This window comes from Hippoglossus stenolepis, chromosome 13 (genome assembly GCF_022539355.2).
Source record: "Hippoglossus stenolepis isolate QCI-W04-F060 chromosome 13, HSTE1.2, whole genome shotgun sequence".
Lineage (NCBI taxonomy): Eukaryota > Metazoa > Chordata > Actinopteri > Pleuronectiformes > Pleuronectidae > Hippoglossus > Hippoglossus stenolepis.
This window is the reverse complement of record NC_061495.1, coordinates 14,025,351-14,048,185: the sequence shown is the minus strand read 5'-3', so window position 1 is coordinate 14,048,185 and position 22,835 is coordinate 14,025,351. Positions and strand designations below refer to the sequence as shown.

Below are 22,835 nucleotides of genomic sequence, written 5' to 3'. Positions count from 1 at the left end.
GCCTGTGGATAGTTGCTGATATCATTAATATTTCCCCATCCCTCCTCAACGCCCAGAGATTGCCGCCTCAGCATTCACCGTATTACTCAAACCATCCCGGTGATGATGATGGTCATGGTCCTGAGATGATAATGAAATTCCATGATGAGGTTAATCACTGCTGCTGAGGTTGAGTTATATTTTGGGACATTAAACTGTGCATGTTGAACCACTGAGAGGAGGAAATGCTGAAGTTGTGTGAGCATCGTGGAGACTCTCACGTGAGACTCTCATGTCAGCAGGCGCAGCTCTCAGTTTCCTCAGTGCTGCATTATGTGATGTGACACGTCCTGTGGTTCCCACTGCCAGTCGACTTGTGCCTCTTCGCCGGCTGTATTATTAATTCAGGGACCATGTGAGTACATGCCTCGTCTCCTCCCCCGCTGTCTCTTCAAGAGATCTTTGAAAGAGAAAGATTAAAAGCAGGGCATAATTAGACAGAGGGATTTTCCACTATCATGGTAATTGAAGCCAAGCCGTCATATAACAGCGTCTAATTGGTTTCAAACAACGGCGAAGCAGTTAGCGCCAGTGAGCTTTTCAATGTAAAGGGACGGTCAGAGTTCCTGTCCAACCTGTATGTTTTATCTCACATCTTGTCCTGTTATTGTGTCGTCTTTTATGTGCAACTCATTGTCTCTTACTGTCATTGTCAGACATGAACTCTGTGACATTTCCTTTATTCATATGAGGACGTCAGACGTGTTCACAACAACAGGAATATGCCCGGCACATTCAGGCGAGGGCTGTGGCCCGGGTAGAGCGTGTAGGTGGACAGAATATAAAGTCCACCGTGTCTTGTTTGCCGCACATCGACAGCGACGTTGGACCTGATCACCTAAAGCTTCTGAATCTCATTGTCTTTCCAAGTTGACGTCTTCATGGTGTCTACAGAAGTTGTGTGAGAGTACGCAGTTTATTGAAAACATTTCAACTCTTATCCAAAAGGCTTCTTCAGCTCTAACTCACTAATGGGAGCTTTCAGGTATTTAGCCTCTCTGGGTCTTTTTGAGAGTCCTTATGTTGAACAGTCATTGAAACCCCCCACCAGCTCGTGGACACCATGGATGGCTGAGAATCTTCACAGATATCTTCATTGGTGTCTTCTACATGTATGGGCCCTCTTTTTCTTCTGAAGATATTTATTCAGTGTCTGGAATTGTCTGAAAACCCCTTACGGTCATTTTCCATGTAGAGTACCCCACTTAGAGGTCCTTACATGGCAGTAAATAGTTCTATTTGTGCATTACAACAAGTCATCAGGAACTATTATAATGACACCGGTATCAGTGCTGCTTTATTCCACTTCAACCTGTGTTATCTGCAGCCTGATGAGCACATGGGTGTCGTCCCGGTAGCTAAATTGAAATGACAGATCTCAGTGGAGGTCCGCAGCCATTCAGGTTTTAGAGAAGATGGTTAAATCTCTTAGCTGTGTCCTCAGATGATCCCTCCAGAGGTCTATTCATTCATCTTACAAGCCGAGTATACAGCTTGTAATTTAGGTCTTGCCCCCGGTAAAGATTTTCCCTCCCTGCTCTTATATGCTGCTGCTCGTTGAGGCAAGGTTACGTTTTGTGTCTGTGAATCAGGCCCCTTTGTGTCAGACTGCGGGGTGCATGGAAATCACAAAGAGCTTTCAGCCAGAGAGGCGTGTGATTGCCCGGCTCGCAGTGTATTTCATGTCTGATTTCACCTACATCGACATTACATTCGGAGCCGCCGTGCCGTAATACCAACTGTCTGAGAATCGGATGTAGGAATCTGCTGGTTAAAAGCAGGGGTTGAAAGTTTTAGCGCCTGGTGTTTCGTCCCCAGTCCACGCAGCGACACCCAGCGTCACCGGCGGCAACGGCAAAGGAAGTTTAATACAACAGAGCAGCTATTTTGTCAATCATGAGAAGAGGAAGCTCTGTTTATAGCGCCGCCAAACAAACTCACGTTGTTTTAGTGTCGCTCAAAAGTCTGTCAAAAATAATTGTCACTGTGATTTGGTGCTGCACACAGCTGGATAAGTTTTCCACTCAACAGCAGGCCTCAGTCGGGTTTGTTGCAGTGTGAGGTGTGCAGCCTGGAGCCTACAAAGGATATTGTCTTCTTTTGTAGATGAATTTGCATGAGGAATTAGAGACACAGCCCCAAACAAAGGAAACTACGTCAAAGGGGTAATAATAAAATGAATTTTGCTGCAAAAATAAATTATGAATGCTATCAAAAAATTAGCAATTCTTGAAAATCTTTTTTCTTACAAACCATTACAAAGGGTCTGTTATAGTTATTAGTGCCGACAGTTATTTGATGAATGAACCATGATTTCCTCCTTTAGATATGTCACATTTGTCCTTTGTTTCTTTATTTTACAATAAAGAATGACATGTTTCTCCTTTGAAGGGCAATCCCCCTTGTTTTTATCTGCCACTCCTCGAACGAGCACTCCTCTGTATGCACACCATGTCAAGTGCCAGTTTCATGACAAGTAAATGAAGGGTCCCATCGTTCTTCTTGTTTCCTCCCCAGGTGACACCCACTGTCCCCATTCCGTCACCATCAAAAAGCCAAACAAGACGCCGAGATCCTCAAAAACGGTCCATTATAGGCTGCCAGGGGGGAGCGCAGACACCATTACGGAGTGGTATCGGTTACAAATAATGCATGTCTCCGGTCTCATTCTCGTCTTGTCTGAGAGAAAAAACAGGACAGCGTGGGGATGTACAGATGCACCGCAGAGACCTCGCATGTTGAATAACGCACGCGCTCTCACAGACCAAGGACATCTCCTCACCAGAGAAGTGGCGAGGGAGACAACCCGCCATATAAACCCTCTCGAAAGCCGTTTAACAACCGTATGAACAACTGCAACAAAGCTGCAGAAACACATTTGCATCCTTCACTTGTAACGGCAGATTGTGAATATCTTTATTGTCCTGAGTCAGGAATATTCGTAATGGTACAGTTCATAAAATGGACTGATAAAGTATGGAGTCCCCATCAGTCTCCGTCATCACCTCACTGCTGGTATTATCAATTCATGACTGCCAAAATTAAAGACCTCAGGGACGGAGGAAGTCATTACCTAGAGAAGTAATTTCTCTTTAAGCGTCTTTGCTCACAGTGCAGTGCTGTGCCTGTTTTTTTTTTTCCGCCTCACAAGGTTGAGCACACATCACGTACTGTAACATTTTTAAAGTGGTAAAAGATAGCACTAATCAAGATGAATCATTCTCAAATGCATTTTTAAATTCTTGTTCTGCACCGTGGAAACCGAACACGTGCAGAAAAGTCTTAGCTCCTCTGCTTTGCCTGATCCCCCGTGTGAAAGCTCTCATAGAGAAAGGTGCAGATAACCAAAGGTAAAACGCCCCTTTTGCTTTTATTAATTTTTCTATTCGCGTGACAATCCTAAAAATGTAATCTCGAAACTCCAAAGGCTCACTCATTTACTGTGAGATGCCATTAAGTTCAGAGGCGTTTATGTCTTTTTAATGAGAGAGCCAAATTGACTTCTTACGCTATGATTTTTGTGCAAATGAAAGCTTTGCAGAGTATGTAAACCAGACAGCTAAATGTTCCTTGGCACATTGTGGGCCACGGGCAGCTGCATCAGGATTCACACCGACGACCACGTGACGAAACGTGCCGAGCAAGCGAGCGAGCGAGCGGTGCTCTACTCTCTGCTGGGAAATGTTTCAAAAAAGTGATGAACAAAATGCAGATTTTATACCAGAGCCACAACAGTTTCATTACAGTGCATGTCACAAACTGCCAGGCTCCCACGCAACAGCGCAACCCGCTGTATCCTTTTGATGGAGAGTGACTAGGCCCTGGTATTGTGCAGGAGATGATTCCTTTGGTGGAAGTAACATCTAAAACATCCTCAGAAACAGCCAGGTCTGTGACAGCAACAGCGCAGGGTATCACGTTTTTAATATCTTTTTCTTTTTCTCCTAAGAGCAAAGCACCTCTCCACTCTTTCCTCGTTCTGTGGTTTGACAGCTACAGCAGCACTGAAACTAAAAAAAAAAAAAACAGCACAAAATGTTCTCACCTTATCGTGTTAATGATGTTAAAGCAAGGTCCGCAGAATAGTGCAGTTGTCATGGAGATGGCTCACTTGTCTTCATGTGATCTATACGAGCGCAAAATGGGATCACGTGACAATTTGGTGGTCCTGTGTGGGAGGAGATCATAACTCCTGTCCGTCACTGAGAACATGCAAATGTCCCACTTGACATTTCTCTGAACGTTCACTCCGACTCCCAGTTGATGACTCTTGACCTTTTCCCAGTTGACGCTCTGACAGATGTTCGCAGGCAGCTGCTGCTCACGCTCTGCGGCGTCACTCAGTCTCTTGTCCGAGCTCCTTTTTCACAGATGTGAAAGTCGTGTATTTGACATTTCGCTGAACATGAGTATGAGAATGTGATTTGTCAGCAGAATGTACTTCGAGTATCAAAAAGTAAAAGTGTTGAATATGGAGAATCTCCCTTTTTAAGAGGTTAAATCATTATACTGTGGCATAGTATGTTAGGGTCTGGGCATAAGCCGAGACAAATTTTGGAACCAGATAAATTATGTCTTTTTGTTTTTCCAATTTCTATAACATGGCAAAATGGTTTGTTCTAGGTATTGGTTTATTTTTTATCAGATGCAAAACCAACTAAATTGATTTCCTCTAAACTTTGGTGGAGGGATGGGGCCTGGGACGAACCCATTAAGTTGTGGAGCCGATGCAGATTAATGAGCCCATCCAGAAATTTTGTTCACTTTCTTTAAAATTGCCACATTGAGCATTTTTCAATATTTTTGTTATTTCTTCATATGTCTTAATTTAAAAGTCTAACATATTTAGTGTGCCAATGTCTGAGCGTGTACAATTTGATGTGGATATAAAACCCTATAATACTGTTTAAATTGTATTTCTCTTGACCAGGTACATGTAGTTAAGAGTAAAATATCTGTTTGGTAGGTTTCCGAGGCCCTTCAGTCTCACACTCGTATAAAACAACAGCTCCTAAAACTACATTTTCTCACTAAACACTCTGTCATAATGAGCTGCTAACTAGATTAGAAACATTTGTCTGCTTAAGTGTTTTCTTTTCTCCTCTTCCTGTAATTCCAGTGAGCCGGGGCCACTTCTGTCAATGTGTAACTTTTAAGAAACCGAGGTCAGTTTGGCATAAGGTTTATTTTCGCTTTCAATTACATTCTGCCAAATGTACTATAACAATCTTCATGATGTGAGAGTTTTTTCACTACCTGATAAATTAGGAGCTCTAGGAAACCAGGAGACACCAGTCACTGGGTTGTCTTTATTAAATAACAGGAGGAGGTGAATCTAGTTTCCAGATTTACAGGCAAACAATTAGTTTATGTCATTGTGTTAATAGCCTAAATTAGACATTTGTCAGGATGTCTCACCACAGAGTAGGTAAATCAGGCAATTACCTTGGGCCTCAGCTGAGAAGGGAGCCCCCCCGACAGCGGCAAATCCACAGCAACAACAATTTTGTGAAAACCCCCTTTCTGCCAAAAGCTTGATAGTTTTAAACTCCTTGAACCGCTCCTGCTTATACAAAACACTGAATATTAGGAATTGCAGGTAAAATAAAGGTCTCTTTTTTTGCCAAGTGAAATCGTTTTTTAACACTGAACAAAAAAAGATAAGCGGTTCAGTCTGACATTGTTCGTCCTTGACACTACAGAGGGACGACGCTGATAAAATGCAATAAAGAAGAGCAGATTCTGGAAGGACACATCACTTTAAGGGTTCTATCTTTTGTCCCTTTCTTTTCTTTCGATCTCTGTTTCTTTCTAAGCTAAATTCAGACTTCTTTTGACGGCTGTAATCTGATCTCTCTGGTCGGACTGGTATTGTTTTCCCTGTAGATTAATAGACACAGTACCATGGATATTAGGATTTTCACTCTATTTTCACATAAAAATGTCAAAAATATCAGTGTCAGAGGATATTTGAGTATGAGTGGGGGTGTATTTACTAAAACTACACCATAATGTTTTACCATTCGATACTCAAGAGCACACTAACTGGGATATCTTAAGCGATATTAGTCTCAGTGTCGTTTTTTATCAACCACGAATAAAAAAACAAAGATTTATAATTGGGCGTGATTTTGTGAGTCACTGGTGATGTTCACACACGCTTTGTGGATATTTTGCAGCTGCACAGATTATCACGTGTGCGCACAAATCGCCTGACATGTACGAATTGCTTTCCATTTGACTTTGGAGTTTTGACGCCCTCTTCACTCTCCACAAAATTCATTCTGGGTTCACTGAAAATGCTTTTGGAAAATCCATGCATCCGAGTCTTCACCGCATTTATGTGGAATTTTAAAACGTAGACCGCATGTTTGATTCATCTCATTCATATTTGTGAGGCAGAAAAACAAGTAAAGTAAAACATGCATTCTTCACCAATATTGAGAGTGTCTCATGTACACATCCACTCCTGGCAGAGAGGAAAAAACCCCTGCAGCTGCAGCCGTGTTGTTAGCCTTTACTTCTGTGTTGTGTACTTCTAACACAAAGGCTCTATAGATGAGTCATACTGCAAAATCACGCTGTCACACTTGCCGCTGAACAAATTTCTTTCTCATGATTCAAACTGCATTAAGGACGCAAACACTTTTTTAAAGCCTCTGCATGAAGCCAAGCTTTTCATCAACTCTGCACTGTCACACGTACTGCCAGTGTATCCATGCATACCTGTGTGTGTTTGAAGTGCTCGTGTTGCAACCCCACTGCTGTGTATTGGTTTTAGGGGGAATGCTGGGACCATCTCACTGAGAGCTGAGGTTGTTTAGCTGAGGGCCGTGCCACAGGCGTACCCACAATCCCATTCAGTGCCACTGCTGACAACCGAGTGTGATCAGATGGGCTGTGGAACAACTCAACCAGATATGACCTGTTGAGACGTCTTAGTCATCTTTTCAATGTTCAAAACTGATTATTGGAAGTAAAATTTGTACTGTATATAACAATAGACTGTTTTTGCAATTAAGTTAATTATGATAGTTTTTGCGACTTTCATCATGTAAAATTTCATCATGTTTTATTGAGAATATAATCTGGTCTGCGTTTTTCTTCCGAGGATATGATATTTCTTGGCATATAAATGTAGTTTCTCTAAAACAGAGTTTATAACATGATATAAAAAGTCTGTGTGCACTCAGAAAACCTGTTTTATAATGCGCTCCGTGGTCACCATGGTTTTTCATAAAATCTCATTTCCTCCGAAGCGGGTCGCAAGAGTTCTTACGTTCCACAGGTTGATTTCAAATCTTAAAATAAAATGAATGAACTAGCAGACTGAAGTCATTTGCTGAGATTGAATCCATCTAACTATCACCATGTTGCCTTCCTCTCTCATCAACTCTTATCATTACCATGATTTACCTGAATGAAAGGGACGATAAAATAAAGCGGGTGGACAGGAGAGGAGAGGAGAGGAGAGTGATGCTTGTTTTATATGCAGTGCCTCAAGTGGAGGGCAGCGAAGAGAGAAGATGCACAGCATAGCGAGAGATAAACACCAGCGATGCACAGGGAGACTGACGGGTGAAATCAGTGGCGTGATTAATGTGACAACCTTTAAGAAAAGGTTATGGATCCGCGGGGAACGCTAATGTCTGTAGGACATGGAGGAGAAGCAGAGTGGATAAAAGGGCAGGAGTCAAGTGAGCTGCAAAGTTACAGGAATGCCCTGTTTTCGATGGGGAGGTTTACTGTAACCTGGCCTGTGTCACCAGGAAAGTGCTCAGGGAAACGTCCTCTCAATGATGTGGTGTGTTTTACATCAGGGGTAATGGCACTGAATGTTATAACTGACACACTGGCCTTTTCCAACATCATTTGAATAACACTGACTCAGTGTTAAAGCAACAGAAAATATGCCCTCTGAACTAATCTTTGAAAGGGCAATACTGCAGAATAATGCTGTATAGTAAAGTATATATATGTGTGTGTGTGTGTGTGTGTGTGTGTGTGTGTGTGTGTGTGTGTGTGTAGTATGTATTGTAGCATTATGGCTTCGTCACTTATTCAGAGCAATGTGAAAAAATACTGTGTTAAAGATTCAAATTAGCTCTGGAAACCTAAAGTAAATCACTGAAAGCAGTATTTTTATTTATCAGATATGGTTGTTTCAAATCATACGAATTTGTCAATATCATTCAATATCTGTTACTCAAAGAGCACGAAGTTAGTCGCAGTAAAAAATGTATAATACTTTAATTAGGTTTTCAGACATATCCAGAATTTCACAAGTGAAGAACACATGGAGATTGTCTGGGTCAGATGTCTGAAAAGCAGCTTTTATCAACTTTCTGCAAATTGAACAGCTGCTATGGGGGGGAACTGTATTTTGCTGGGTAGCTGTGCAGGAAGATGGTCTCTCCATTCTTTTTTCCACCTGTTAAATTCTGATTCATTCACTCCAACCTGTGGAAACTGTCAATGATGTGCCCAGCTCATCCATGTTAAAACATCAGACCTGTTGCTGAAAAACGATTCACTGATTTGAGTAACTAATATAAAAATGTAATTGATACTATTGAAAGAAACAGAACATAATGAAATAGGCATTAAATGTGATATGTTAACCTATAGTCTCTACGGCTCTTTCACACATGTGAGATTTAAAGGTCTTCACGTAGTTGCTTAGTCTCTAGAAAACCAGAATCGACCACGTTACATCAACAACATCAGTGAGTCCCACTGTCGTACACAGGTACTCTTTACTTATTTACTGCTCTTTGTGTTACAGCCTTTGCTCCATTCTATGTTCCGCCCCGCTCACAGAGACGTATTGTGTTGCTCTTTCCTGTTGTCTTTCCCCCCCCTCGAGCACCTGCAGCAACGTCCCACTCCCACACATGAAGGTCCTAATGAGACAATTCACTTCATCCACTCCCAAACACTGTGTGCCCAGGCTCAACGTGTGATGTCCCCTTTATTCTAGCAGCCTGTAATCAGTTTGAGGCAGTGGGCTGAATGTCAGTGAGGCTAATAATGGGCAATTAAAAGCCAGTTGCCTGTTGCACTGATGTAAAACGTGTTGCACCAACTGTTCACTTGAGCTTATTTATTTACTTTGCTCTCCAATCAAATCACAGAAAATGTCACATGGAGCTTTTTTAGGCTACTGATGTGGCAAATGTACAGAGGGTGAATTTGGTGATTTCTCTGACTTGTTTTTTTTATCTAGCAGCAACATCAAGCTAAGATTTAGTTTTTTAGGGAATATCAATCATCCATCAGCTACAGTGCTTATCCTTTGAGGGTCGTGTGGGAGCTGATATTGGGCGATAGGCAGGAAACACCTTGGACAGGTCGCCAAAGCACATCTGTTGCATGCTAACACACTGAGATGGTGAACCTGGTCAACATTATACCAGATAATTAGCCAGATAAGCCCGGGCTTCGTGTTAGCATGTAAGGATGCTGATTCAGCGCCAAGCACCACAGCTGTGCCTCACAGAGCTGTTTGCATGGCTGGACATGACAGCTCCCCAAAAGTAAAGCCAAAGTGCCTGGTGGCCCGCTGCAGTATGAGCCATAAATGCCGCCTCCTCCGTGTTAGTGGATGGGACATGGGCCAAACTGAGTCAAAGTACACATCAAATAAATATTTCTCAAAAATGGTTTGTTATTTTTGTTAGTTATTATATGTCCGAACACTTTTTGTGGTAAGTTTAGTTTTAATTGGTTATGTGATGCTATAAGAAATGGGGTGAGACGTCATTATTGACAGTTGGGACTCAAGGCTCCATCCCCCAATTGCTACTGCACAGACTCTGAAAGATAGCGGCGTTCGTATCCGGGATATTTTGGCTTCATTTCTGGATAATGGGAGGACGTGGAGACGCGTCATCCATCTTTGTATACAGTCTATGCTAAGTGTAGTAGCATTAATTGTATACAGTATATATACAAATACTGCACTATACTTTCCTTTAGGATAGCGCAGGGTACTGACTTACTAAACTGCAAAGAGGAAATGTGCAATTTGTAGGACGTGCAAAGGTGATGGAAGAAAGCTTCTGCCTGTTAAACCTGCCAAAGAGACAGAAAGTGAACAGTGTTCTTTTGACACATTAGGTCTTTTCACCATCCATTGCATTGTTGGAGGAAAGTGTCAATCAACAGCACAATTGAGAATTCAGGGCTTTTTGCTGTGAACGCTGAATGTACCTTTTTGGCAGTTTTCCAGTGTTATCACACTATAACCTGCGTAGAATAGGTGTGGATTGTGATATGTCTGAGTATATCCTGTTTTCTTCATTCTCAAAGTAACTCTTTAATAATTCGTTACCAGCGTTGAGCTTATAATTGAAAAAGCAGTCGAACCAGAGACAGAACAGACAGCTTTCATGCATGTATTTATCAAACGCTTTCCACATCCATTAACCACATATATTTAGATTACACTAAGCTTTAGTATTCCTGTCTGCGGCGGCTCCTTCATCTGCTCTCCTCATCATTCCATTTTATACATACTTTTGAATTCCTCCTCCATCTCTATTTAATGACCCCTATTTAGTTTGTGCTCCACTGAAGACTGGCTGCTGGCGCTGCTGCTGTGGAGATGAGAATTTGGGGGCAGGATGAGTTGCGATGCGCCTCCTATCCATTATTGATCCATGATTACCAAGAGTTTAGCTGGGTTCTCGACTTCCACACACTGAAGGAGGCTGTTGAAGCGATGCGGCTGTGTCACAGCTTTGCCATGCAAAATAGTACAATATTAAAATGTTGCATCAAAGCTGCCTCCTGCGCTCTTTGCTAAAACATCTACTGGAAAGCGGCGGCACAGTGTCAACTTCTCACAGTGGTTTTTGATAGTGAGTGTGAAATTATGGGAGGGGTGGTATTGATGATAACAGAGGCCAGAGGTAAGAGAAGCCTGAAAGCTCACCCCCTCCCTCTTCAACAGCCATCTGCATCACTCAGGGAAAGCCTCCTCGAGACAGCTCCACAGACCCGTTGATCCTGATGCATTTTGACACTGATGGTGCACACAACTGACCTTTGGGCTGTCGAGTGCACTCAAACAACACTTGCTGCATGTGTTTATGTCCCAGAGACAGTCTAATGAGGATGTATCTGCCAGCCAGCCAACTGCAGGAGCAAGTGCTAGGATACAGCTGCTGTCACCAGGGCTCTAATCACACGGCTTCTTGAGTGACTCATTTCGGGTAACGTTGTCACGGAGGAGGCATTCTAGCAGCAAAGTTAGGACAAATCTCTCCCGGATACTCTCAAGACGTATTATTGGCAATCTTGTGGTGTGTTCAAAATGATGTCAAATAATATTACTATTAGTGCACACAGATACACTCAAAGCGTATCATAGTGTGTGTGCTCATTAAAAAACATATCTGAGTGATATCAAAGAAAATGTTTGATTCATACGATTCCTGCGGGTGCTCGGAGACATACCGCAGCCATATTGTACTCACTAGACCAAGTTTGGGTTTCAAGTGCAAGAATACTAGAATTTCCTTCTTTCAAATCTCTTCATTGTTTGTCCTTAAAAGGTTAGAAAACAGTGAGAGATGTCCATCAGTTTGCCAGAGTCCAAAACAATATCCTTCAATGTCTTGTTTTGTCAAACCAACAGTCTAAAACCATAGGCTGTGAATAAAGATGGACGACTAACGCGGACATCTTGCGCATTTAGAGCCAGAGTCTGCACAGTAGTGATCGGGGGATGGAGCCGAGGTATCGAGGACCTGTCAATGCTTGCTTATAAAACCGCCTGACAAATCGCAAGTCAGTCTCCGCTGTCAATCATGACATTTCAACCCATATTTAAGCCATCAAATAACTAATTAAAGCTAAACATCCCAACATACATCTCTCTGATAAGAATAACCTAAACTGACTGACGCCTTCTTTGAGAAAACTTTATTTGACTTTATATTTTGGTCGATATCCCATCCATTAAAATAGAGGAGGCCTACACTGCAGCCAGCCAACAGGTGGGGATTGATACACTTTGACTGGGGAGCAGTCATGTCGTCCATCTTTAAATGATCCATGTTATTTAGTCTCCAAATCCAAAACCCTAACATATGGATGTGCAGACATGGATATGGATTTAGACAAAAGCAGCAAATCCTCATATTGAAAATGCTTGAGACAGAGAATCTTAGAGGTTTTGCTTAGAAACTGGCCAAAGTGATTAATCAGTGATCAAAATAATTGTATTTCTCTTTATCAAGTAGTTGTTTAAATAACTTTTTTAGGTCTAAAACTTATCTCCTTTCTGCTTGATATCTAATGATACCATAATATAATCTAGTTTTTATTATCGAGAACATTTAGATGATTTATCAAGTTATAGTTAAAAGAAGAAAGGAAACAGACCAAAAAGTAAATTTACCGCTATCAACAGCCTGAATGAGGTTTGGTCAAAATATTCTACTGACTGCACAATTTCAGATTAGCTTTTAGCCTATCATCCGCAATGGCTGCAACTCTGAAGGACAAGCAAGTATAAGCACAGGCGTCTGTTTTATTTTCCACTTCTGGGTGAGTCTTAGTCAAGGCTTTCTGTGTGGAATCAACTGAAGCAGCATTGAGAGCAGCCTTGGCGTCTGTGTGAAAGCTCAGCGCCACATTCCACTTTATCTGCCCAGACCGTCCTCCAGAGAGGGGTTTGTGCCATTAAATATTCACACGGCACTCACAGGACTTCATCTTCGGAGAGGTTTACCTGGCCAACACCTGTCGGATTCTTTGTTTTCCATCAGAATGCGCTTTGACATATGAAGACGTGTCTCAGCAGAGGAGATGTCCTTGAAGGTCTTCAACCTTGGCATCAAGGGCAGATAGTTTCCCTCTCAAACAAATTGTCATCAATCATCCATTATTCTTACCCATGCAGTTATATGATTTAAAAAATGTATTATACATAATTTTATTGTCAGGACTGTCTGCTTTCCTGGATGTCTTGGCCAAAGGGCTTTATCAGACTCCTCTGCAGAAAACTGATTTATCAAAGTTAAGCTTCGACATTTGTCTTCAATGTTCAGTTAATGTCTGGCACCATGTACCATGGGTGTCTTGAGGTTCCTCTGGCCCTTGCCGCATTTTTAGGTAAAAATAAACATGTCCGCCAGTAAGAGACCAGTGGCCTGTACTACGAAACAAGTTCATCATACCCAGGATATCATTTCATTATCTGACTTCACTTAACCCACAAACTTAATCTGCTCCAAATCAGGTTATACCGGTTCAGCATAAGTTCCCATGGTGATTTACCCAAGTAAGAAGTGAACCAGCTTCATCGCACTGACAAACTTGAACTAAACCTGAAGTCACCTCAATAACCTTAAATTCTGCTTTGTAGTACAAGTCACATGTGACTCAAAAACACATATAGTGGCTAAATTTATCATTTTTTATCCATCAAAATTAATTATCTGTGGTTTGCATAGGTGGCCTAGAATGGATGTGTAATTCCCAGCCTGAATTATTGTTTCAGTCTGCTCCCATTGGCATATTCACTGGAGAAACAGGTTTTTAAAAAATAATAGTGCTCATTTACCAGTTTTTTTTCTCTGTAAAAATGCTCTGCTGCAGTTGCCTGACAAAGGATGGGTAGATTACCCAGTTAAAGGTGACGCTGATTCGAGGTACAAAAAGTATTTCCTCATTATTTTGTCGCAGTGACATGTTTGGGATTCAGTTGGGTCAGCTTTATTCACTCTCACTATGTCCAATGGTTATTATCGTAGCTATATTCCAATTTATTCTCAATGATGGCAGGTGGGACATCTGCAGAATGGAAACTGTAGTTGCCCAATATTTGTTCAAATAGTTGCTCTGATGCAAGGGCAATATATAGAAACTCATAACAATATCATTAGGGAGAGTTTTAGTTTGCCAGTTAGCTTTCAACCTTGAAGTTTCATGCACAGACAAAAGTCACCATCTGTCAGCATATTGTGGGGCCGCCCTCTGTGGTGATGATGATGATGTGCTCACAGCTCTCTAACTGTTTGTTTTGGCTGCAGAAACTTCTACTACATCACCATGCTGCGCGACCCAGTCTCCCGCTACCTGAGCGAGTGGAAGCATGTTCAGCGTGGCGCCACATGGAAGACCGCCCTCCATATGTGTGACGGACGCTCACCCACCCAGGATGAGCTGCCCACCTGCTACAGCGGGGATGACTGGTCTGGTGTCACCCTGACGGAGTTCATGAACTGCCCGTCCAACTTGGCCAATAACCGGCAGGTCCGCATGCTGGCTGACCTGAGCCTGGTGGGCTGCTACAACCTGTCCTCGATGAACGAGAGCCAGCGGAACCACATCCTGTTGAGCAGCGCCATGAGCAACTTGAAGAACATGGCCTTCTACGGCCTGACGGAGTTTCAGCGCAAGACGCAGTACCTGTTTGAGCGGACGTTCAGCCTGCGTTTCATCTCCGCGTTCACGCAGATCAACAGCACGCGAGCCGCCAACGTGGACCTGAGCGAGCCCGTGCGCAGACACATCGAGGAGCTCAACTTCTTGGACGTGCAGTTGTACGAGTACGCGAAGGACTTGTTCCTCCAGCGATTCCAGTTCACCCGCCAGAGGGAGCACCAGGAGGTGCGCTTGAAGAGGCGCGAGGAGAGGCGTTGGCTGAGGGAGCAGAGGGAGCAGGGCAGGCCGTGGCAACCCAAATACAGAGGAGGTGGAGACAGAGGCGAGAGAGCGGGAGGAGGTTTTGAGAAAGGGACTGATGGTGACTTTCCGACCACTACTGAGGACTACACAAGCCAAGTGGCCCGCTGGTGAAGCTTTGGTCCCATAAAGAGAGAGGAGCAAAAGAGAGAGAGAGCAGCCGATGGAGATTCCTCACAGACTACATCAAACATTTCCTTTGACGCTCTCTTGCACATCCTATGTCTCTCTCTTCCCGTCTCACCATTAATCTGTCTCCTGCATCTATCCGTCTCTCAGCTTCAGTGTGATCCAAGCGCTCTGCTGTTTCTTTACGAAAACTGCCAAGTCTGTGAGTCTCACAGCAGCTCTGCCTTGGACTGCCTTTTGGTGTCTTAAATCTTTAAATGCCGTTTATATATTTTGTTGTCATTAATTTTTGCCTTTGTTGTTTATCATTTGTTGGGGGGGAAAAAGACAGTAAACTGAGGTGAAAGGAAAAACACAATCAAAAGAACCTGCCATAGACTGCAATGCTTTCAATTTTGACATGAAGTGCAAAATTAAATAAGGTCACTGAAGTCATTGTCTTTGTTGCAACTGGTAGAAAACATTTTCCATTTGAAAGTTGTAGTTGTAGAACTGATGGTTGCATGTCACATGTTTTACTTCTAATTGGGGATAATCCTTTTCCAAAAGATATACAGTACTGTAAACCAAAAGGAATAAACAATATACAGAATATATTTGCTTTTAATTTAATGCCAATGAAACCCTCTCTAACGCTGGACTCACAAGGGTGCGTTGTGTTTACGCTCGGCGGTGGGTGTGTCCGACGTTTGGTGCCGGCAGGAATCGCCATAACGACAACAATCACATGTTTCACGCTTGGGACACACAACATAGCCGGTTTTCGTGCTAATGTGTCATGCTAGCTATCTATACAATGCTAAAGCGAAGTAATTCCACAATCGGATGAACACGCACCAGCTGCCTCATCCGCACTATGTGATCTGATAGATGCTTGAATATTTGTTTAAACACAATTTGATTGGCTGGTACATGAAAAGTTGATCTCTGAGCAACGTGATGCAACTGAACCAGAATGCAGTTCGGCAACGCATGACGTCACCCCGTTCAAAGTCAATGAGCCGCATTGTGGTTGACGCCTCCCAACGCACACGTGTCAGTCCAGCGTTATTATGCATGCAGTACCCACTTTTTAAACCAAATTTTACAATACTGATGCTAATATTTTTGTTGCAGTGCAACATAAACAGTATTATTTTCAAAGTGCAATACTTGGCAGGAGAACACTTCTCCCAAAGACATCACGGTGTGCACATAAAGCTTGTCACAATGGGGACATCCTGCTGAGAAAAATGTGTCTCCCAGTACCTTTGCAAGAACTTTGTGTTTTTTTCTTTTAATATCAGAAATGGAAACAAGTACCGTGCAATGAGACGAGCACACACGTTTTCTGAAGTGGTGGGTTGCGGATAAGAAGTTAGTAAATAGTCCAGGTGATGAAATGTGTCAGCATGGCTGGTGTGTGGCTCGACTGTAAATGAGATGATCAGCATTCAGTGCTCATGCCCCTCCCCGTCACACTGTCTGCTTTTACATGTTTGTAGAGCTGACTGCAGCCGCACCGTGGGCAGCCAGGGCGCTCTCATGCCAGCATGAGTGCCAGCCTACAAAGACCAGCCTCAAAGCAGACAGTGGAGAAATAAAACACTCTGTCATTTCTCCTGCCCGATCATTTCCAGTCCCTCAAATCCAATCAGCGGAGCAACACACGAGGATGAGAGAGGTTCCTGCTTTCATATGGTTAAATAGGCCTCAGTGATGCGTTTTATGCCTCATCTCTCTCAGTCAAAATCCCTGCTTATCAAATTAAATGTTCACTAGATGTCAACACTGAAGTCATTTACCTGCTGCTGTTCATTTCTCATGTTTCTTCAAATACCTCAGATGACGTGTTTTTCTTAAATTTTCAGGACTCACTCGTGTTTTGTCGTGTTCGGATGATTTACGCACTGATGCAGTGAATGAGTTGAATGAACGCAAGGTTTGATTGTTTGAGCTGTATTGGTGCACTTCAGTGTGGATAGATGGGGCGGAACAAAGGTGAGTTGTGTTCATCACATCGATGACACTCGATCAAGTGTTTCACACGTAGGTGCCAGCTACAGCTCTGAATACTGAATCAGTCTGGGAGGTTGAATCTGAACTAAATCCATCGTCATGCAGTTTGTGATGTAAGACTGAAATAACAACAAAATCTGATTTACTGTCATCTCAAATAGGTACATTTGGGATATTTGCAATTTTACCCGGAAAACATTATATGTAACTTTTGCAATAAGATTATGTTTATGCAATTTTATTATTCTCTATCCAATAGATTTAAAATGTTATTAAATTTCACTGCAGTTATACAATAGAGGTTTCTAGAGTATTAGTGCCACTTAATCGGGAGATTATGACTATTAAGACTTTTTCCTAATTAAATTATGACTTTAATCTTGCACTGAGTTTCTTATTGAGTGAAGAGTTCATCCTCGTAAATTATGATTTTTCTCATTAAAACATGAGGGTATTCTCATACTCTTGAGTTTTTTTCTAGTTAAATTAAGATTTTATTTTTTAAGTTATTATGACTTATTTTCATTAAATTAGGACTTTATTCTCAATTACGACTTTATTCTGGACATCTCCAAAAAGTTGTCTTCAATATGGCCCTAATAATTTGTCGTACGGTTCACATGCTATTCATGCAACATCGTCTTTTAAGTGTGGTTAAACTACATTCCTGAGCATTTTAATTAAGAATTTAACCTTAAAAAAACCTTCATATTATCAGGACTGTGTGGGTGGGGTTTAATCAGAGCTGTTCAGTGGTGCACAACCTACTCAGATCCTTTAGTTAAGCAAAAGCACCAGAACAACAACTGTGGGGTTTGCAGTAATGGAGGCAGATAATAGCAGTGAAGAAATGTCATTAAATGTACTTACTTTTAGTGTTTCATAGCAGGGTGGGAGGGAGCTGGAAACCCAAAGAACAATCATCCAAACTCAGAGGGCAAATAACAGGAATGGGTAATAAACTGAAACGTAAAGAAACTCCAGGGAACGACTACACTGAGCCACTGAGCTGAACAAGAAACAAATATAAAAACCGACAAAGACAACTGAGGAGCTCCGCAGACACTTAATGCTCAATGATGCTGAAGATAATTAAACACAGGTAGAACACATGAGGGCTGGGCAGGCAATCACACAGGACGGAAACCAGACAAAGACAGGAAGTAAAGCAACAGATCGACACATAAGGAAAGAAACTTCAAAGTAGAACAGGAACTGACAAATCCAAGCTGAACTATAAATCCACAAATCCAAACCCTCAAACTCAAGGAAATATAAAGTCCAACAAAATGAAATGAAAGTTCAAAGCCCGTGAAATTGCAAAAACAAGGCCCGACATGAAGTCCAGCATTGGAGCAGATCCTGACAGAAATATATAAATGCTAATGCTGTTATGGGTAAATGTTCTGTATTACCACTGTAGAGATATAGAAGCATTGTAATCAACTAATGTGAAACAATTTTTCTTTAAATAACAAGCCAAAACATATTGGGAACCACTGGTTAAATCTCATCAAAGTGTAAACGTAGTGAGGTAAAAAGAAAAAATCTTCTTTAAATGTAGTGGATTCGAAATTTAACGTAGCCTACGTGATTAAATGTATGGAATTGAATTGAATTGGTATTGGTGTCTTGGCCAAAAGGGAGCAGAACAGAGCCATAATTAATGTTATTACTAAAAACCTTTGCTTTAATAACTAGTAATATGTCTGCCTGTTATTATACTGCTACTTTTTCTTAGCCAAATAATCTGAATACTTCTATAATCAGATATGCAGTGTTTTGAATGTACTGCTAATTCGATTTCTATTTTAAAATGGCAGTCGCCTAAGGCCACTTGTTTTTGGACATTTCTTTAAATAACTGTGTGATAAGCTCCTCTGTGACAGATGCCATGAGCAGTACAAGAGCTGTATGGCTACTAATGAAACACTTCTTCTTGTGTTGTAAATGTGTTATACAGTGTGTGTGTGTGTGTGCGCGCGTTGTGTGTGTGTGTGTGTGTGTGTGTGTGTGTGTGTGTGTCGTGAGCACTAACAAAGTTTAAATGTTGTGTAAATGAAGGGATGAATAAAATGTTGCATGTGGGATCATTGTGTTATTAAAATCATTGACTGTGCATTAATTCATTGCCTTTGCATCAACAACGATGTGCAGATAGGAAACTCACTTTAAACTCACTCATTTTAAGGGTGCTTGTGAATAATTAATTTGTAGAGGTCAGGGTCTATTTCCCACCTTTGCTTTACCTGTCATCCCTTTCTGCTTATTGCATATCTGAGCACAGAAAATACATTTAAACTGCTCCAAAAAAAATTACAAATAAAATGAGAGCATTCTTTCAAAATCCAGGCTTTTTTTATTTCTGTGATTTCAAAAATATTTGCTTCACCTAAAAGGCTTTCTACCAAGTACAAACTCTCCGATTGTGGTGTAAATAATACAATGAATAAAAACAAACATGCATTCTCACGCGTACTTATACTGCCATTCCCGGGAAACTGTGGCAAAGGAGCAATTTAATAAATATCTACTGCCACTCCATGAAAGCGCGTCTCTCTGTGAAGCTGATTTATCTGTATTCATTTCTTTATTCCTATGATTTTAACTGTTGCTATAGAATGGCTTTGCCTGATGGAAACTACCAGTATTACCAACACCTCAGTGATAATAAGTGGAAGAGAGCTTTCTTGGTGTAAGAATTTCTATGTACATGTTAAAAGTCTTGTGATGAAATGAAAAAGGCCTTTTGGCCTGTAATATTTAATCTGCCATTTTTCTTGTTTGACCTGATAAAAAAAAGAGTGAATTCTGCTTAAGATATCAGAAATAAAAGCATTGAATGGTCATGACATCCTGATGTGTGTTGCTTTTATTTTCTCAGTCAAGTTATTTACTGTATATAGACAGTTCGATTAAAAAAAGAAGCAAATGCTCACATGCTGGACTAGATTCTGTTGGAAGATAGTCAAGATAGATCTATCTGCTCTGTCCGCTTATCTGGGAGGGGGAGGATGGAATCTGTCCCAGCATTCATTGGGAAAAACACAGGGGAGGACATCAGTCTATCAATACATCTGGTAAATATTACACTAAGGTATATATATATATATATACATATACATACATATTTTTAACCAAAACATTTAGGCGTATATATAGATTCAACTGGTCAGAATATTAATGCTGTATTGATCTTTGTTTTATTTATTTAAAATATTTTGGTTTATAGTTATTCTAATTATTCCCTTCTTTTTAAGAGCTCCGATTTTATTTCTGGGTGTCATAATCTATGGTGTTTGGAGTGTGTGTGCATTTTCTTCTTGTCTATGTTGACATGGCAATAAATAATTTAATTTAATTTAATTTAAAGTTTTAATAGCAAGCAAAAAAGCCACTGATGAATTAGCAGGGATGAATTTATCTCCCCCCTATGAGATATTTCAAACACAGACAAAAGTGCTTTTAGAATCATACAAAAAGTTTTCAAAGTTACTCAATGACAGTATCAACTGAGTAGATCGTGTAATATTCTGACTTTCACCATATTTTAGACCATGTGCGATCTATACAAGGAAAGATTTAATCAATAGTCCTGTACAGTGTAATAAACTTTCTGTTTCATCTGCCAGCCAATTAAAAGAAAATTAATCCTCTATAACACTACTTTGCTTTTAATTTTTCATCTCGTAAAAGGTCAAGAAGTAATTAACACAACGTATGTTCACTCAGAAATAGCAAACTCTGGCGCACATTCATCTGAATAATATAACTTCTTCTCATGTGAAGAAGGTTAGATGGTATATGGGCCTTTTACACAGATATTTTCACCTATTTCAATTCATGTAAACGATAATAATCAATAAACACAAATTCACTATGGACAATCGGAAGGGATCTGAGGCACCCAAGAAGGTGGTTAGTTAAAAAACCTTTGTAGTCTCATGGCCTCTGAATCATCATATGATCAATGCAGACACGTAAGCAGTCACATGATCAGTGCAGACAGTCACATGATGGATCATATGCAAATAAATCAATACATGCACATCATCTTACATCTTATGATTACTGAGATACCTAATACATACTGATAAAAAAAAAAGTTTTCGAAAGGATCAGATGCCTAAAACACAATTACAGAAAAGGAGAGAAATCAAGTTCCCCATGTAAACCAGGGTATTGCGTTGCTCAGTGTATACAACCAGAATGATTCCCTCTGGACCAGCTTTTTGCGTCTGTTTCCTCCCTATTGAGACAAAGTCTATATCTGATATCTTTACCCGCACTAGTATTACCACGGTAAGCTTCTTTGTGATGACATTCAAGACATTCGCTCTAATCGCCAACGATTTCTTGAGAGAAAGTAACATGGGGCAGTAAAATCGTAAAAAGACGTTTACTGTCGATTAGCTAAACCTTTCATGTCACACATATTGTTCTTTCGCCCTGAAAAGCAATGAAATGTAGCAAACTAAATGTTATTGTTATGAGATCATTGATTTGGGCTTAAACAAGTGCCACAATATTGCCAGAAAGTAACATTAACACCCTTTCACGATTAAACCTAAGTGGTCCAGTGCTCATCATGAAGACAATTTGGTGTTTTGTGAGACACAGTTAACATTACAGCTCGGTATCTTCTGACACACAGAGCCGTCTGTTCCCCCTCAGGTTGTACAGTATGGATGGCTGGCTCAGCATTTCAGTCGGCGACTGCAGAAAATCCTTTCCAGATGGTACGCAGACTATTATCTGCGATATTTAACCGCAGGATGTGTGTAATGACTTGATTTAAAGAAAATAAAACAGCCGCACTGCTCGAAGACAGTGCTCCACTTTCTGAGCTTCTATTGTCAGCACAAGATCTGGGGCCTGATACCAAACACTGGTACACAAAAGGAAAATGTGATTTAAAACATTTAGTACCAACGTCGTTTTCAGCAGTGATTCAGGACTGCACTATTCAGATATGAAGGGATAAGAATTATGATGTTTTTAGTCTTCAATAAAACAACCCCAAAAGATGAAAGGGGTATAAAGACATCACTAGATCATATCTATTTATTTTTGGATCACAATAATGTTAGTACAATTGTGTGACTTTTAATAGATAATAAAAAGCAAAAGTATGTGGTTTGCTTTTACTGATGTTCACTGCATTCAATGAATCTGGCTCGGTCGAACGTCTCCTCTGCCACAGTGGAGAGGTCAGATCAGAGAATATTAAAGCAGGACTCTGGAATCAATAATGAAGTGTATGGATTCTCATGCAGGTCGTCTACTTACCCACAATGCACGCCTGGGGTGAGGTCAGGACGTGATAGTGCTTGAATCAGAAAAGTTGCCGACAACTCCATCATGTTGACATTTGTGAGATTGTGAACGTCATAATTTAGAGAACACTGACATCTACTGGAGGTAAGATAGAGTTGCTACTTTTCTTGTCTCACCTGGTTAATCTGGTTAAACTGGTTAAACTGTTTCCTGTTTAAACAGTTACATTTTGTAGATGGTCTAAGAAAATCTCATTCAAATCTTTTGTAATTTTTCACCACTTTATGTTGCTCTCAATAATTAATAATTAATCATGATAATAATTAATTGTGCTATTGGTGCTGTGTGTTGTATATAATACAAGATACAGTTTTAGAATTCCAGTAATTCCAAAAAGTTTCAACATTTTTGTTTTATAATTATGAAAAGGAAAAGTTCAGTTCATAATTCTTTGTTATTTATAGAGTGACAAACTTTAAATTGAACTTAAAATGACTTCCCAAAACAAGTGACAAGGAAAAGCACAGCAGTAAATATTGAAAGCTTTTCTTATTGATATAAAATACACAGTTTAGTCCAAGAGATGGTTTTGAAGATTTAGATGATTGTGTGAGGCATCGCAATATAAAGAACGCAGACATTGACTAAAGATGCCCAGTTGGGGAGCGATGCCACTTAAATGGACAGTAAATAAC

At 40.8% G+C, this 22,835-nt stretch overlaps 1 protein-coding gene across 1 annotated transcript in view; it reads left to right on the top strand.

The window, feature by feature from the left end:
• Window positions 1–19,715, top strand: part of hs6st3b (heparan sulfate 6-O-sulfotransferase 3b) — a 63,264-nt gene extending 43,549 nt beyond the window's left edge. Inside the window, exon 2 of the mRNA XM_035173820.2 lies at window positions 14,082–19,715. Coding sequence (XP_035029711.1) covers window positions 14,082–14,850 — 769 coding nt within the window. The 3' untranslated portion in view covers window positions 14,851–19,715. The remainder of the gene's footprint in view (window positions 1–14,081) is intronic.
• Window positions 19,716–22,835: the final 3,120 nt, after the last annotated feature.